A 15,218-nucleotide genomic window follows, 5' to 3' on the forward strand; every position below is an offset into this window, starting at 1 on the left:
TACAAAATGATAAAAATGATCCACCTGAGGTGAAAGCTGGAAGATCTATTGTTAATATTATTTCAGATTATTTACATTTTTACTTTTCCCTAGAGTGATTGTCATCCTGTAGCCTCCAGACAGATGTTAACCTGCCGCTGCTGGAAAAATAGAAGCACTAATTGTAAAAAAAAAAAAAACAAAGTTATGTAGGGCTCAATGATAAATATTGGTTTGATTTCCCGACTACTCAAGTATGTCACTTTCTCCCTGTGAGAGCTAGCTTTGCTTGAATACCATTAAAATACATCTTTTCTATTTTGTTTTCATATTTGCAAGATGTTTAAAGGAGTAGATTTGGCATTTCTTGCCTTTTGTTCAAGCATCCACTGCTGCCAGCTGGTCAATTTAAATTCAGTTTATGGCGGTTTCAGCTCCTGGTTATTTTTCCTCCTCCCATGGACCAGCAAATATGCAGCATAATCATGTCATGCACATGCAATCATACTCAGGTAGAACATTCATGATTATTACAGTAAATAAAGAGACAATGTGTTTGTGTTTGTTAATGTTAAACTGTGGGGTGGCCTGTGAATTTGCATTGCAGTGCTTTCTGACAGGGAGTGAGTTGGTACAAGTGTCTTATTGAAGTATCTGCACTTCTCGGTTCTTTCTGTCTTGGATTTTTGTCAAACATGGACTTCTAGTTACACAGATCTGTGTTCTTTCTCACTTCTTCATCAGACCTCCAGCTACACTTTCCTCTACCCTAACACAACCTTTATCCTGTACTGCTAGAGATGTCTTTTGGTGGAAAATAACAGACTCAGTGGAGGAGATCTCTCCATTCTTTACCTCTGCCCCTGTAATTTTTGTATAGCAGGAAATGTTATTGTATGTTATGCTTTACATTGTGTTTTGTCCTGTTTGATATCCAACATGCAGGTGTTTACAATCGCATTGTGTGCTTTGTCTTATAACCATGCAGGAACTGTAAAAAAGCAGTTGACATATTTCATGCCAGAGGTACTTGGTGCAGTCTATGTAGATCTAAACTATATTTTACTTATGCACTTTTTTACACTATTGATTTATTTTCTTACCGCACAGATACAGTTAGTAAGCTGAATCTTTATGAATCTTTCCTGAAATTCTATGCCAGTATGTAAGTTATGCTGCTAGGGGTCTCTCAGTAAAAACAATAACAAAACACAGCGTTTGGTTACATCGTGAGGTAGCAAGGGATCTTTTTTTATCTTCACCATCATTTCTGTCTGTCTGCAGTTTCACATCAAAAGTCAGTGTTTCACCGGTGCTGTACAGCGGACACGGAACATCAGGAAAGGGCTGGGAACTGAGGCTGCTTACATTTGTTTCAATTGTTTCCTCGGACCTTATGATCGGGAGAGGATCCTCTTCTCCATAACAAACGGAGCATGGTTTTAAAACTGGTAAACGAATAAAGCAGTTTCACTTTAAATATCAGTGATTGACCGACACTCTATGGACATGGGACGTCTCGTAGGGGCTGGGAGCTGAGCTGTCTAACATTTGCATGGCTTTTTTCTTTGATAACTTAAGATCCAGACGTCCGATGACTAAAATCCTTAATTTGGTTAAAGTTGAAAACGACCATGGTGTAAAAAGTGTATCTTAAAAAAGTGGCTTAAAACTGGATTAGAAGTTTTGAGCCTCTGGCAGGCAACCAGAAGCGGATATTAAGAAATGGACCGTTACCATGATTAAAATCATGCATTTCTCTAGGTTTCAGAATTGCTAGAACCATTTCTGTTAATGTAAGTATACAACTCAAAAAATATATAACATGGATCTAGTCATTTTTAGACATTTTCATATGGAAAAGTTACATCTTATTACTTTAAAGCAAGGGTTACACCAGGAGGAACTTATCCACTTATCCTTGCCTGTGTGTTTCATAACAGCCCAGATTGTGCCTGAAATTTGCTATATATGGTGTGAGGACACACCATGACAAACAGACTATCCGGCTTCCTGAAATTGTTTAGATAGTTATTGCTACACTGAGAACTCCACACATCTGTAGACCAATAGCCTATGTTCTGTTGCAGCAATCCAAAAAAGGGATGTCTCTACATAAAAGGACAAATCACTGGCTAAAAAGTATACCCAAGAATGGCTAGTCAGTATCTGTGACTCCAACAACAAATTTACCAACAAAGAAAGCCAATGAGGAAACTCCAGCATTTCACAGTTGAAGATTTTTTATTTTTTATTTTTTTAGAAGTTATGTACATCAAAACTTTAATACTGGGCATTACTCAGTGATGCTGTTTTTTGCAGCATACTGTATACACTGTCCCAATGGATATGGCTGTGCAGTAAGTGATACACATTTACTCTTCTCTGTTAGTCTCTGACTCTTCAGCTGCTTTCTTTCCAAGTCACTTTTTCCTCAGGGGAAGATGCTCGACTTGCAGTTGCAGCTTGCTGTTGCTTCCTTTACGAAATCATGACAGCAGTGTTTTGTGATTGATCAGATTGAGATTAGCGCTGATTAATCAAAAATGAAATGGTGAAAGCTATGACGGTCTCATGTGATTTTTCTTTTAATAATTATTATTATTAGTTCTAACTGTGGATTGGCAGGACAAAATAAGAAATTTTAAGACATCCTTTTGGGTCTTGTATCTTCTTGTTGAATGAATCATTAATTGCAATTCTAGTTAAGGGGGAACTTCTCAGAAACATGTGTGAACAGGTCAGTAAGATTATATAGTAGCCCTGTATGTAGCATCATGCCCCAATTTGATTTTGTTTGATCTCCAGTAGCGTTAACCTTTGTCAGCCTTGTTATACCTGTGAGCACATGTTACCAGGTGTGTTTCTGGCAAAACAAACAGAGTGACTCAGTGCAGTGCAGGTAACAGTGCATGACTGACAGTGATAAAAAACATACATAAACATAGCAATGATCTTTTTCCTCTAATCTCATTAAACGTGCAATAGGCAACATCTTAAAAAGGAGTTGAACCAGGATAAAAAAAAAGAAGACACAAAAAGTTCAATAACTACATAACTTGTAGGGTGACTTAAGTCAGGCTTCAATGGCATTTAATCAGATCATTGCCCCTCAACCCCTTTAAAAGCGGCAGATAGTTTCTTAAGAGCCATGAGGACATGCAACAAGTGTGATAAATCATATATATATTACAGCCTTATATGTGTAGCTCTGACTCATGAGTATATTCAAATGAGTAAAAAAATAATCCTAACCTCAAAATATTTCAAAACAATTGAGGAAATTGATATTTATTTTCTACCAGCTCTTTTGATTTTTCACCTGCCTTTCTTTTTGCTTAGCACCAGCACACTTTTAATGATATGTCACCTGCAATTAGCAAGATAACATTGACATATTTAGAATTTGTCACTTGGGGAGCATGAATATCAGCAACAGACCAACAGGAGGACAGAGGGGACTGGCTGACAGACGAATGGACATTGCATGCGTACAGCCACATGCTTTTCTGTGGTTGGAGTTTTTAGTCTCATTGTATCAGTTTTTAAACCCTAAATCCTAAAAGCAAGTCTGAGGAAAAAAACTTTTCCTCATTGGTACGCATTCATCTTCTAGGAGAAGTAGAAATGACCTACATCAGACATACTTCAGACGGGTGTTTTTGGAGGCAAATGAGTGAATGCTGTTGTTACGCGTGTAGACGTGTCTTGTCCTACCTAGGCCAAATACCTCCTCAAGTGCCTTTATTTAAACTCGTGCCAAAAGAGTGCAAACAGCACTGAATAGATGAGGAATGAAAGTATTTGTCGTAACTCTGCAGCATTCCTTTGACAAAAGAGAGATTAGCTTAACATACATAGAGGCATTTGGAAGGTGCCCTCTGGCAAAGAGTTTTGTCAACATTTTTGTGCTCCTGTATCACTTGTTCACTCACTTATTCACTCACTCTCTCTTGCTCTCAGACACACAGGTAGTGTGTTTAGTTCACTTTATATTTAGGCTGCGTGCATCTCAGACATCACTGATCACCATCAACATAATCTCTTGACAGAGTAATTGCGGGAAGCTTTCATGCCTTTTGAGTTTGTCTGCTCTCACTGGCCATCTGTTTCGTGCACCCCCACCTCCACCTTCTATCTGCAGGACCAATGCACACACCTATTACATTTGTTTAAATAAAGTAGAGAGAGGAGAAACTCATTTACACCCTTTTTAAAGTAAAGATGTAGAGAAACAGACCAAAGGTGTAATAAGGTGGTTCAGGCATAAGCGTGTTGGGAAAAAGTACATGTATTGTAAGATAATCATGAAATAATAATATAATTTGAGCATAGCAGCAGTTTTAAGTGTGAGATTTCATATCCACAGTCAAATCCACAAAGGCGATGGCCACGTGTGTACACACTTCACTACTCTCTGCAGTCGATAAAACATGTCATTCCCATAATCACAACCTCCACCTTCATCTGTTCATAACAGGCTCTCATGCTGTTAAACTGCCAAATTCGTGCGCACTTGTATCTCGCCATGAACTTTGTGTGACAGAGAAAGAAATGCAAACCGGTTACCTCCACTCTTGCCATGGCAACGGACGCGACAAGAAAAGCGATCCTGTACCTGTGTATCTGTCTCCCTAATGGTCTGTGTGTTAGTGTAACAAGATCTGTAAAAACTCCCCTCAATGACATTTTAGATCCCCCACTGTAACTGACCTGGGCTGGGGAGTCACAAGTAGGATTTAGGTGAGTACTCAGACTTCTCTCAGGTTCCTGTTCCCCTTTTCCTAATAAATTCAACCATAAGAAGACTTGAGATGAGGCCTCTTTTTCCATATGGCCAGGATATTATTTACTGTTATATGAGCTGTATTATGTTTGCAAAATCTCATTGATGCAAAAATTATGCTTGTCCCACATCATACATGTTTGTGAAATCTTTCTAAACAGATGCTCTTACCCATGTTTTTGATGTAGCATACCAAATGAGATTCTATAATGTATTTACCTTTTTCCTTTAAGGAAGAAAAGCTCTCATTAAGAATGCTGTTGGGTGAGTGCTGAAGTGTCCTGCATTATAGCACCTTGCAGCTTCACTGTTGGACTGCACCACTTGGACCACTCCTAACTCTCCTATTCCCTCTGCTGGGAAAGGCAGATATTACACGCTCTAAACAGAGTACAAAACATAAGACTACAGTAATTACTTTTTATTTTAAGTATCATCTCTGCATTTAGAGACTGAGATGACCCACGTTGCGTTCTGGCTTAATTCCAGTCTGCTGCTTTCTCTGGGAAGGCCTGGTCTAGGTGAGAGCCTCGCTGACACCCCTCTGTATGAAATATCAATGTGAATGACTCACTCCCAAGTTTGGTGTCAATCATCATCGCAAATGCCAAACCCATTATCACAAAATCTTTTCAAGAAGTTGTTTTGTCCATCTGGTGGCAGAAGTAGCAGGCTTTTTGAAAAAGAGGAAAGATTTTCACCGCAGCATTCAAAGCTTTTGAAGAAGCTTGTTTTCCCTCAGGGTGAGAGAACTAGATTTTCAATTTACCTTATAAATGACCTTGTAAACACAAACACCAATTCTCAATTTTGGGTTGCATGCACTTAATTTTTAGCTTAGTTTATCTGGTGTGTGTATGTGTGTGTGAGTGAGTGAAGGGGGTGGAACTTGTTTTAAACGTCATACAGATGGATAGTGACTGTGCTCAGTGCAGCAGTGATACAAATGTGAATAAATATACAATATTTATATTTCTAACCAACCACCTCTAAGAATATTGAGCATCTGCTTGCAGCCTGTGCTGTCATTTGCGCCAGAGCAATAAATAGGCTTTACCTTTGTTCTTTTAGCCAAAGCTTCCTCAAGATGTGACAAAAGATTGTTGTGACAAGTGTCGCACACTCCAGTAGAGGACCAGTTTGTCTCCTGGTTGCTTGTGTCGACTGTTTCGATAAAAGCCAGCCTACTTTGTTGTTTGTGTTTCTGTTTTCGTTTTCCTTTTTTGTATTGAATAGCACAACAGGCAAGTTCATTATGCGTGTGACTCATCCCACTAGCCCACACCCCCTCCCCATCTGCTGCTGTGCGCTGGAAAGGAGAGGGAACCGCCATTGATCACTTCTTCCCTCACACATGCACGCACACACCCCACCTTCAACGTCACTATCGATCGACAGGTTTAATGTTTTTGTGGGGAATAGCTGGCATTTCCTTTTGTGTCATTTTACATCTGTTCCCTACCATTTGCTGACATTATAATAAATCACAGAGCAGAAATATAAAAAATAAAAAGTAAAGCATGATCCAGCCAGTTATTCAAACAATCTCAGACTGTTCAGTCAGTGCAGGGCTGGGATTTTTTTTTTTATTTTTTTTTTTGTAGCAGTGGCAGTCAAGAAATATATAAGGAAAAATGCCTGGACAAGAGATGTTTTCTGCTTTGCAAGTCTTATGCCATGGATACAGCTGAGTTAACAGCTACCTGACTAACATTGACATTTCCTTGATAAAACGTTTTCCACTCCTTGCCCCTCATGATATGATTAATAAATTGTGTTTCACAGCTAAGTGCTTGCACACTGTAACACTAACATGCACATATGAGAATATCCTGATGTAGATACTTACACATTTTTAAACAAAGTTACTTAAGGAGATATCCAATGGCATTGTTACATTTGTTTTAGGATATATTAACAAAATGTTTTCTGGAGCAATCAATGGCTCATAATGCTCACAGTTTTCTCAATAAGGAATTCTTCACAAAGTAGAAAGCAAATATTGTCCAATTATATAATTACATTTTAAATTTCCGTTTTGAAAAATATGATGCTCACAATGCTTGTCCAAAGTCACTTTAGCCAAATGCAGAAACATCCACCATCAAAACCACAACCACATGAAAGGACCAGCAGTGCAGAAACATTGTTATTTTTCATATGGAAATTCATTAGATTCATAGATTCATAGATTATTTGTTTTTATCTTTCTGACTTAACAGCTCTCCCACGGCGCCTTACATTTTATTTTTTATTTTTCAGACTGAGAGGATGGGTTATTGGCACAGTTAGTAGTACCATTGTTATCACGGTGTCACAGTGTGTGTTATAGTTGTATTTTTAGAAGACTACAAGACAAGACAGGACTTTTTAATAATGAAAAAATAAGGTGATTAGGCGCATTTTCATACACTGCTTGTCCAATACTTGTCTTTCTGTATGACAGTATAATGGAAGGCCTTGTAAGGTACATGAATACCTAGCTAGCTATACGTACATATATATGATGTGTGTGTGTGTATATATACAGTATATATGTATGAATGTGTGTATGTATATATATATATACATATATATATATACATATACACACATAGCACCAGTCAAAGGTTTGGACACACTTTCTGATTCACTGCATATTTTATCAAAGACTTGCTACTTTTTTTTGTTTGTGGCATTTTTAGGTGAAAATGAGTGTGTCCCTCCGAAAGCATAAGAGTTGGCAGATAGCGTATGATAGTTTACAGGCAGCATATTATAATGGTTTCACGCTTGAAATGAAGAGCACCTCCACTAAAATTGAGTGGCTAACTGTTTAGAGCATGAATTCACAATTAAATTGATCATGAGATGAGACTCATCCGGATCTGTAGATTAAGCTCAGCAGGTGATCGATTGATCAATCATATAATTATCACTTTGACATAATTGATCAGAGCAACACGTTGCAATATCAGGATGAAGGTTTTCATTTGTAGGAAAGGTTGAAGTTAATACCTAAGTCCAGATTGAATTATAATCAAATTAGAGTTATGAAAATGGTGGGAGTCAACCAAAGATCAGCAAAGTCGTTGGCCATAAAACCAAAACAATGAGCTGAAGAGGCTAAAATGCTCCGTAGAGCTGAGAGGAACTGCAGACATGGGTGTCAGTTCTCTGTGGGTACAAGTGGCACCTTTCACATTACACATAGTCATTTGATTCACTGTTCAAATAAAAAATATTATCTAGAACAGCTTCAATTGATTTGAAATATCAATCCTGAAATAACAAAATGTTTAATTTTGGAGAAGGTTGAAGCTGTGTCAAACTTGAGACCCAAGTCTTTATTTCTGTGGTGTTTTGGTTACTGAAGGGGAGAATAAATGATGGTTTAGTTGGCATATAGGAACACTGCTGTGGGACTTCAAAATAAGTCAAAGAAAATAGTCGACATTGGCCAGAACTTGCAAGACATCATAGGTAACTTAAGGTATGATTAAACAAATGCCCTGCCACCTGGTGTTAGTTGATTTTTCCATATGAAATGTTCCCACAATAAATGTTCAATCTGTCACAGCCTTTTCAAATGCGAAGGGCAGAAAATGACAACATAAAAAGAACTTGTAGAAGATTTTTAACCTTAATGTTTGCCTTTCATGCAGGATTTGAAGCCATAAATATAATATGTTGATTAAAAATTTACATTGTATTGTGAGCTAAAAAATCTGTTTTATTATCACTCCAGATATGAATTTCATGTTTCATAGTTTTATCTTAGAAACAATTGGCAAGGCACCTTGGAAGGAAAAAGTAAAGAAAATTGGGAGGAAAACTGAAATCATACAACATTTATTCTTGAATTATGAGCATTACACTTCCATTCTTCAAGTACAAAGACAACCTTCTCTATCAGTTCAGTATATAAGGACGAAGTCTACCTTAAACGTATTAGCCTATCCGCAGTTTTAAATTAATTTCAGCTTTTTCAGATTGAAAAAAAATGTGATTTTAAAATGACACTTGTCAGACTTGTCAAATGAAGAACAGACATTCTGATGATATGATGATGATGATTCATGTATAGTTCTGTTGTGAGACAAACGTGTTGTTTTCTTGCTTTCTCGCATGTAGGTGGTCCTGGACATGACATTTGGAGGTGGTGGTCATACCAAGGCAATACTGAATATGGTTCCTGAAGTTACAGTCCTGGCCTTAGACCGAGATCCTACAGCAATTTCTCTGGCCGAGCGGTTAGCCAAGGACCACTCGTAAGTGATTTATTGAAAAAGATCATCTAAACCAAAACACAATTTAAAGCTACAATCCGTCTAGACAAATGTTTATTCTATATCATGGTTAATGTTTAACCATAAGTTTTTATTGTCACAGTTGACAGCTTGACCATTTTGAGCAGTGTTGTGTTTGTGGTCATTATTTCTTAAAACATACTGAAGGTGTGATATAGTATTGCACTTCTCCCTGTGTTTCTCACTTCTTGCCTGAGCCCGATCAAATACTGCTCGCCAAGATACAGCCCCTGAGTTTCGCCGTCCAATCAAATCCATTCCTCCTTCTTAACTTAAAGCTTTTCTCCCCCCACGCAAAGCTGGTGGGCTCGGCATGTCATTTGTCAGAGTAAGGGCCCACGCCTGCAGTGTGAGGGAGATGCTGCCTCCCACGGAGGATCTATAAGACGTGAGGGGGGGGCGGGAAGTAGAGAGAAGCCCAGAGAAGTTAAAAAGTGGAGAGAAAGAGAGAGAGAAAAAAAAAGAAAACATGAGCGTGAGAGAACAGGGAGACACGAGGACACAATGCCAGGGTGAGAGGGAGTATGTGTGTGCATGAGCAAGGCGCAGGAGGATGAAAATGAGATGTTCCTAAGACCATGGCGTGGGAAGGAATCCTTTTACGTAGATTCTGGGGAAACCTCTCTCAAGGGAATCTGCCAGAGAAATGTGCCTGTGAGCAGGGAATGACAATTAAGAGAGAGAGAGAATGAGAACACTGTATTCTGTCAGCAGCAATATACCCCAGCTGTAAACTCTTCCACGCCTACTCGTGATGCAAGTTGAGAGAAGCTAGAGAAATCTAGCAATTAACCAATATTATTGGAAGCCTGAGTAAAAGACCCTGGCATCCTACGCAGTGCATCCACACAACAGGGTTAGAGGATTTTCTCTCTCCTCTGTACTCCCATGTCTGGAGGAAACTATAACCTCAGTGCAAACTGTTGAGTTCCAATATCTCAATACAATTTGAATTAGCTTTTAGTGTCCATTATATTTAAAAACATTAGCTAATAAAAGTAACCCTACGTTCCCTGAATGATATTCACATCATATTCACGTATTCATGTCTTCAATGGGATTTGTCTCCTGCATGTTGAGCCTTGCTATTCTCTGTTTTTTTTTTTTTACCATTCTTGTTGTTGCTATGACGTCCCCAGGCTTGAAGCACTGCAGCAGTTGTGCCCACAATAAATGTTATAAATCAGAAAAGGCACCAAGTGTTATTGAAAAGCCAAGTCAGGCAAACATTGGATTTACATGTGTGCATGTGGGGGTCACACACACTGATATAATATGAGATATCATATCAGCTGCTTGTATGCATTATGGACTGCATTGGTTTCAAATTAAATAACATTGGCAATCACATCAGAATAGTAGCGTCTGAAAATTTTGGCACATGAAGTCAAGTTATAATTTACCTCTACACATACGTTCTCTGTCTTCATTTGGCTCATTTAAGAGTGTTTTAATAGTAGTCTGTCTATCCTAAGGCTAATACTCATGGACAACAATAGTGAGGTAAACTTTGGAAATATAATGTTCATATTACAAAGTAATTCACCAGGAATGTGCTCCTGCCTACATATGACACATAGTGCCTTGCCAAATAAAGTTAACCATGGTTCAACTTTTTCTCAGGATGACCCTGCATTGTTTCGGCCAGAGTGCTCTGTGTTGGTACCCCCTGCTGCGTCAACAGACTGGGTCTATTCAAATGATTGAGGGGCCTGCGTGTTGTCATGCAGGACTGAAGTTGATTTGAACGCAGCCTAAAACCCGCTGTTATGTCCCGTGTAGGCGTGACCGAGGCACAACATGAGAACAACCCAATGTTTCCCAAGTCCCAAGAAGCCACCAAAACACCACGCTGGTAGTTACTGACTGTGGTGTTTATTTACAATGTGTTTTTCAAAGAACAGAGAGTGAGCTTCTAACCTTGGGTGGACACAACACAAACAAAACAACAAAGAAAAAAAATGTATCTGAAAGTAATACACCTGGGTAACCTATTCAAATACATTTCTATGGTCTATTTACTTGACTGTTTAAAAAAGGCCATGTATGACCACAGGGTACCCCATGAAAAGAAATCTGTGTGGCTAAAGTTGCAAGGGCAAAACTTGGACGATGACATACAAGTAGTAAAAGTGCGAGAGGAGTCCACTGTTACTTGCATCAACACAACTACCCCATGAAGGGCCAAACAAGGTCTGTGTTTTTCTCTGTATGTGTGTGGCAGTGAGAGGAAGACGATATTATTTTAGCAATATCAAAAAGCTGTTTAACAATAACACTACAGCTAGAAAAATATAAGTAGGCAATAATCACATTATAATAATCATAATATAATAATATAATAATCATCTATTGTTCAGTACAACACACAAGACAACCAGTCCGTCAGTTCTAACCAGCTGATTAATAACCTCAATCAATCAATCAATCACACATCATAGACAACAACCAGGGAAGTGTCGATTTCCATATTTAGAAACGTTCCTCATCTGTGGCACAACATTTCCTAACTGTTCGGAAACAAGCTTTTGAACCAGGAAATGAAGATAAAATTCAGGTGGAGAAACAGCAGGGAAGCATTTAACAGTTATCGATGACTTTTCTAGGTGGCAAGGCCACCAATGAGAAAGCAGCCATTTAGTTACGAATTCACAATTTTCCTGTAGCTTTAATAGTAAATAAATAAGTCACAGGGAGTTTTTTATAACCTGTCTTAGGTCAACTGAGGTAGCGCAAATTTTAATTTTGAACCAAATGCATTATAAAGACGAGCCTGTGTGTGTTTGTTCTGTGTTTGTAGCCTCTTTCTTTTTTTCTTTTTTTTCTTCACTGGACTGTAGATATTTTCATCACTGCTCCCCTGCTGAAAGCAATCAATCAGCATCTTGTCTTAGGCTTCAGTGACGCAGGTAAAGGAACTGAGCAGGTCAACACATGGGAATATTTCAGGCCTGATATGTGAAGAGGCAGCATCGTGTTGAATGAGCATGCACTCAAACTGAGGCTACTGTGAAGGTTCTTGATGTCCTCACTGAGTGTACTCTTATTCCAGATGGACAAGAACAAGTGAATTCAAGGACATATTTAGTGAGGGAATGGTTTGTGAGGAAATACTAAGGTGTAGATGAATATTAGGTTTTGTGCAAAAATATATGAAAATATTGACAAAACAATCTTTGGATTATGGTTGAAAGCTCCAAGAATTTCCAGTAAGTGAGCTGGTGCTTTGCATTTTTTGTCAAAATGTCTTAATTGTTTTATGAGGACAACCAGACTGTAAATTAGTGTGTTCATAACGCCTTATAATTTAATCTGTAAAGTGCTTTGGCAGGTTCAAAGGAGCCTGTAGTTTCAAAAAGACTGTTTTGGGAAATTTTGCGCACCATTAAATAGCCACAATTTAATCATTGTTAGATATCCTGCCTTTTGCAGGGTACTGCAGAACAATAGATCATTTTTTTGTCATTGTCAGAGTGCATAAGAGTGCCTATTGAAAAAGAAAACCTATATACAAATGAAGGAAATATAGACATTTAGCACAATATCACAGAAGTGTTGTAATTTTTTGTTATCTTCATGGATTATTGAAATGTGCTAATTTGTAGAACAAACATGAAAATATCTTGAACGTGATTTAAAAGATGATTTAAAAGATCTCTTACAGTGTGTTACGACAGGATGCAAGGGGAATTTAGAGGCGGCACAACGACACACAAAGTGGAATGCCTAGACACAATTACACGCAAATTTCCTGCAACTTGATTCAAAGACGCGACAAATTTGTGCATCAGTTTCTGTCTGAACGGCTATTCACTAAACACAGAGTACAGCTGAGGATGATGTGGTTTTTGGTGTTACTGGGTTATAAACCAAAGCATTAAAGATGTATTTATTTATTTAATAAATGTTTTGACCTTGTGATGGTACTACATGAGAAGTTAAGGTACCACCAAAGTTATTACAGTTATAGACAGACAAAAGTCAAATCTCAGATGGACTTTATTTCAAGTCATAACTTTTTGTTTTACCTGGCGCATGGTTTCTTCACTAAAAGAATAATATGTTTAAGTTATAAGTGGTTTGACCATTTTCTTGCACCAGTATTACCAGCTCTGACTTGTAATCTTTGTCACTGGCATTTCACATATTCCGTAATTCAATCTGCAAAACTGTCTCTGTGTGAGTTTAGGACAAATCATATTCAGTGTTGGGTTGATCTAGTGAGATGCCAGAATAACAAAAATTTGCATGATGTCAATGTTGTGGGGTGCTACAACTATAAATAGCGTGGATCTCTTAAGCAATTATGAGCCCACATTTGGACCTCAGCACATACACCACTGAAACTTGTCCTCTTTAATAATATAAGACCTTACATAAGGCATTTATATCTCCAACTCTGTGTCTAAGCCACATAAAGAAGTTAATAATTTAGAAATGTTATGTAACTGTTTTGCATATTTTTAAATCCTTCAGTGGCTTATAAAAACATGTTGTAGAAGATGACGCAGTGTGTAGTGGAAGGTATGTCCATCACCTATGTGTGGGCAAACACAGCCTTAAGAATTTTAATTTGAATTTGTGTAAGATATTCAGATATAATGGAACTGCATTTGAGTACAAGTTTTCGATTAGCATGATAGAGCTTTCTGTACTGTACAGTAGGTGGTGACAGTTCTCCGTCGCTATGACGGCTTTTTGTCAATTGCATTCCAGAGTCATGTATGAGATCAGCGCGGTTAAAATATGATTTTAACTTTAGAGGACAAAACCCAGAATCAGCTTACTGGCACATATTACATCTTTTCGTTTCAACATAGTCACTTGTTTAAAAAAAAAAAACCCAAAAAGCAGTTGGTGCAATGCCGCCTTTTTAGAGCGCTGTTTTTTTTTTTGCTTTCAGGTTAGCTAGCGTCTTGTTTATCTCATCTCATGTTATGCCCTTCTTATGTCAGCAAGTGGCAGTAATTAGCTGTGAATCCACTTGGGACTGTGGGTGGGTGCGGGTGCTGTTTTGGCTGATAAAGCAAATTACTGCTGAAGGTTAGTAATAATGTAATATTCTCAACTGTATAAGAGGTTTCATGGTTTCAGTTTGTTCAGTGATGTTAAGAGGAAATGTCACAGTAGATTGGCTGTTTAATAGGGCTGTCTATACTGGATTTTTCTCATGTTGGCTCGTTAGTCAGGAGACCACTGACACTATGGTTAATGTTTTCAGTGTTTTTACAGTGAGATATGTAAATCTGGTTTCTTTGTTTAAAGTGTTTTAGTTATGGCTAATTGAGTTGAAATGTTTTATTTCTACAAGTTACATTAATCCCGCACAGGGGATTCAAAGTGTCAACATACAAGCCTGTTGTGTTTACTTAGCAGTTATATTTCTATTCTGTTAATTGTGTTTAGAATATGGAGTCATCTGCTCATATCTCCCAGTGTCTCACCCTGGTGGGTGCCTATACACATGTATATTTGTACAGAACGTCTGCTCATAATAGTGAACACTTAGTATTGAAATGTTTGTAGAATGAGCCAAGCATAGGTCTTAGAATGTGAACTTGTAATGAGAGATAAACAGTGCAATATGTGTATGTATTTTTGAAGGTTTATTTGATATTTTTATATACTTTACTATCAAATTTCAATGGACTCTAACCAGGAGTAAAAGACATCACATGGTTCAGAGTCTGAAATTGATAATTGTCTGTGAGAGAAAGGGAGCTTGGTGTTTCCAAGCTGTAATAACCATTTTATGGAAGGCACGTGATGCTTTTGAGGAACCTGTGAAATAAAGCAAATTATTGCTGAAAAGGAACAACCCACTGCGTTCATTCACTGCTCTTTACAACTTTTTCCAGCATAATCTGTTACATTGGGACTGTAACAATCTTAATTCATATAAATGGGATGGACAAAATATTAGGTGTGCTTCTCACTATAACCCAGTACAGTTCAACAGCATCACGAATTATAGCCTCAAAAATGACTATTAAAATAAATCAACATCATCTCTCAATCATCTCTCAAACAGAGTCAATAAAAACTGATTATAATCCTTATGAAGGGAGGATTTAATGCAGACCTTTTGTATTACACTGCATTCATTTTATCTGGGTGAATGTATGTCACAGCAATCCTTTTGAATTTGTGGTCCAGTATTTTCT

General features: G+C 37.9%; 1 protein-coding gene across 1 annotated transcript in view; it reads left to right on the forward strand.

Moving 5' to 3' along the window:
* Positions 1 to 15,218, forward strand: part of mettl15 (methyltransferase like 15) — a 47,535-nt gene that overhangs the window by 16,460 nt on the left and 15,857 nt on the right. The window contains exon 3 of the mRNA XM_022767927.1: positions 8,879 to 9,015. Within this exon, the coding sequence (XP_022623648.1) occupies positions 8,879 to 9,015 (137 nt within the window). The remainder of the gene's footprint in view (positions 1 to 8,878; positions 9,016 to 15,218) is intronic.

Source organism: Seriola dumerili, unplaced genomic scaffold (assembly GCF_002260705.1).
Source record: "Seriola dumerili isolate Sdu_G_001 unplaced genomic scaffold, Sdu_1.0 BDQW01001299.1, whole genome shotgun sequence".
NCBI classification, from domain to species: Eukaryota; Metazoa; Chordata; class Actinopteri; order Carangiformes; family Carangidae; genus Seriola; species Seriola dumerili.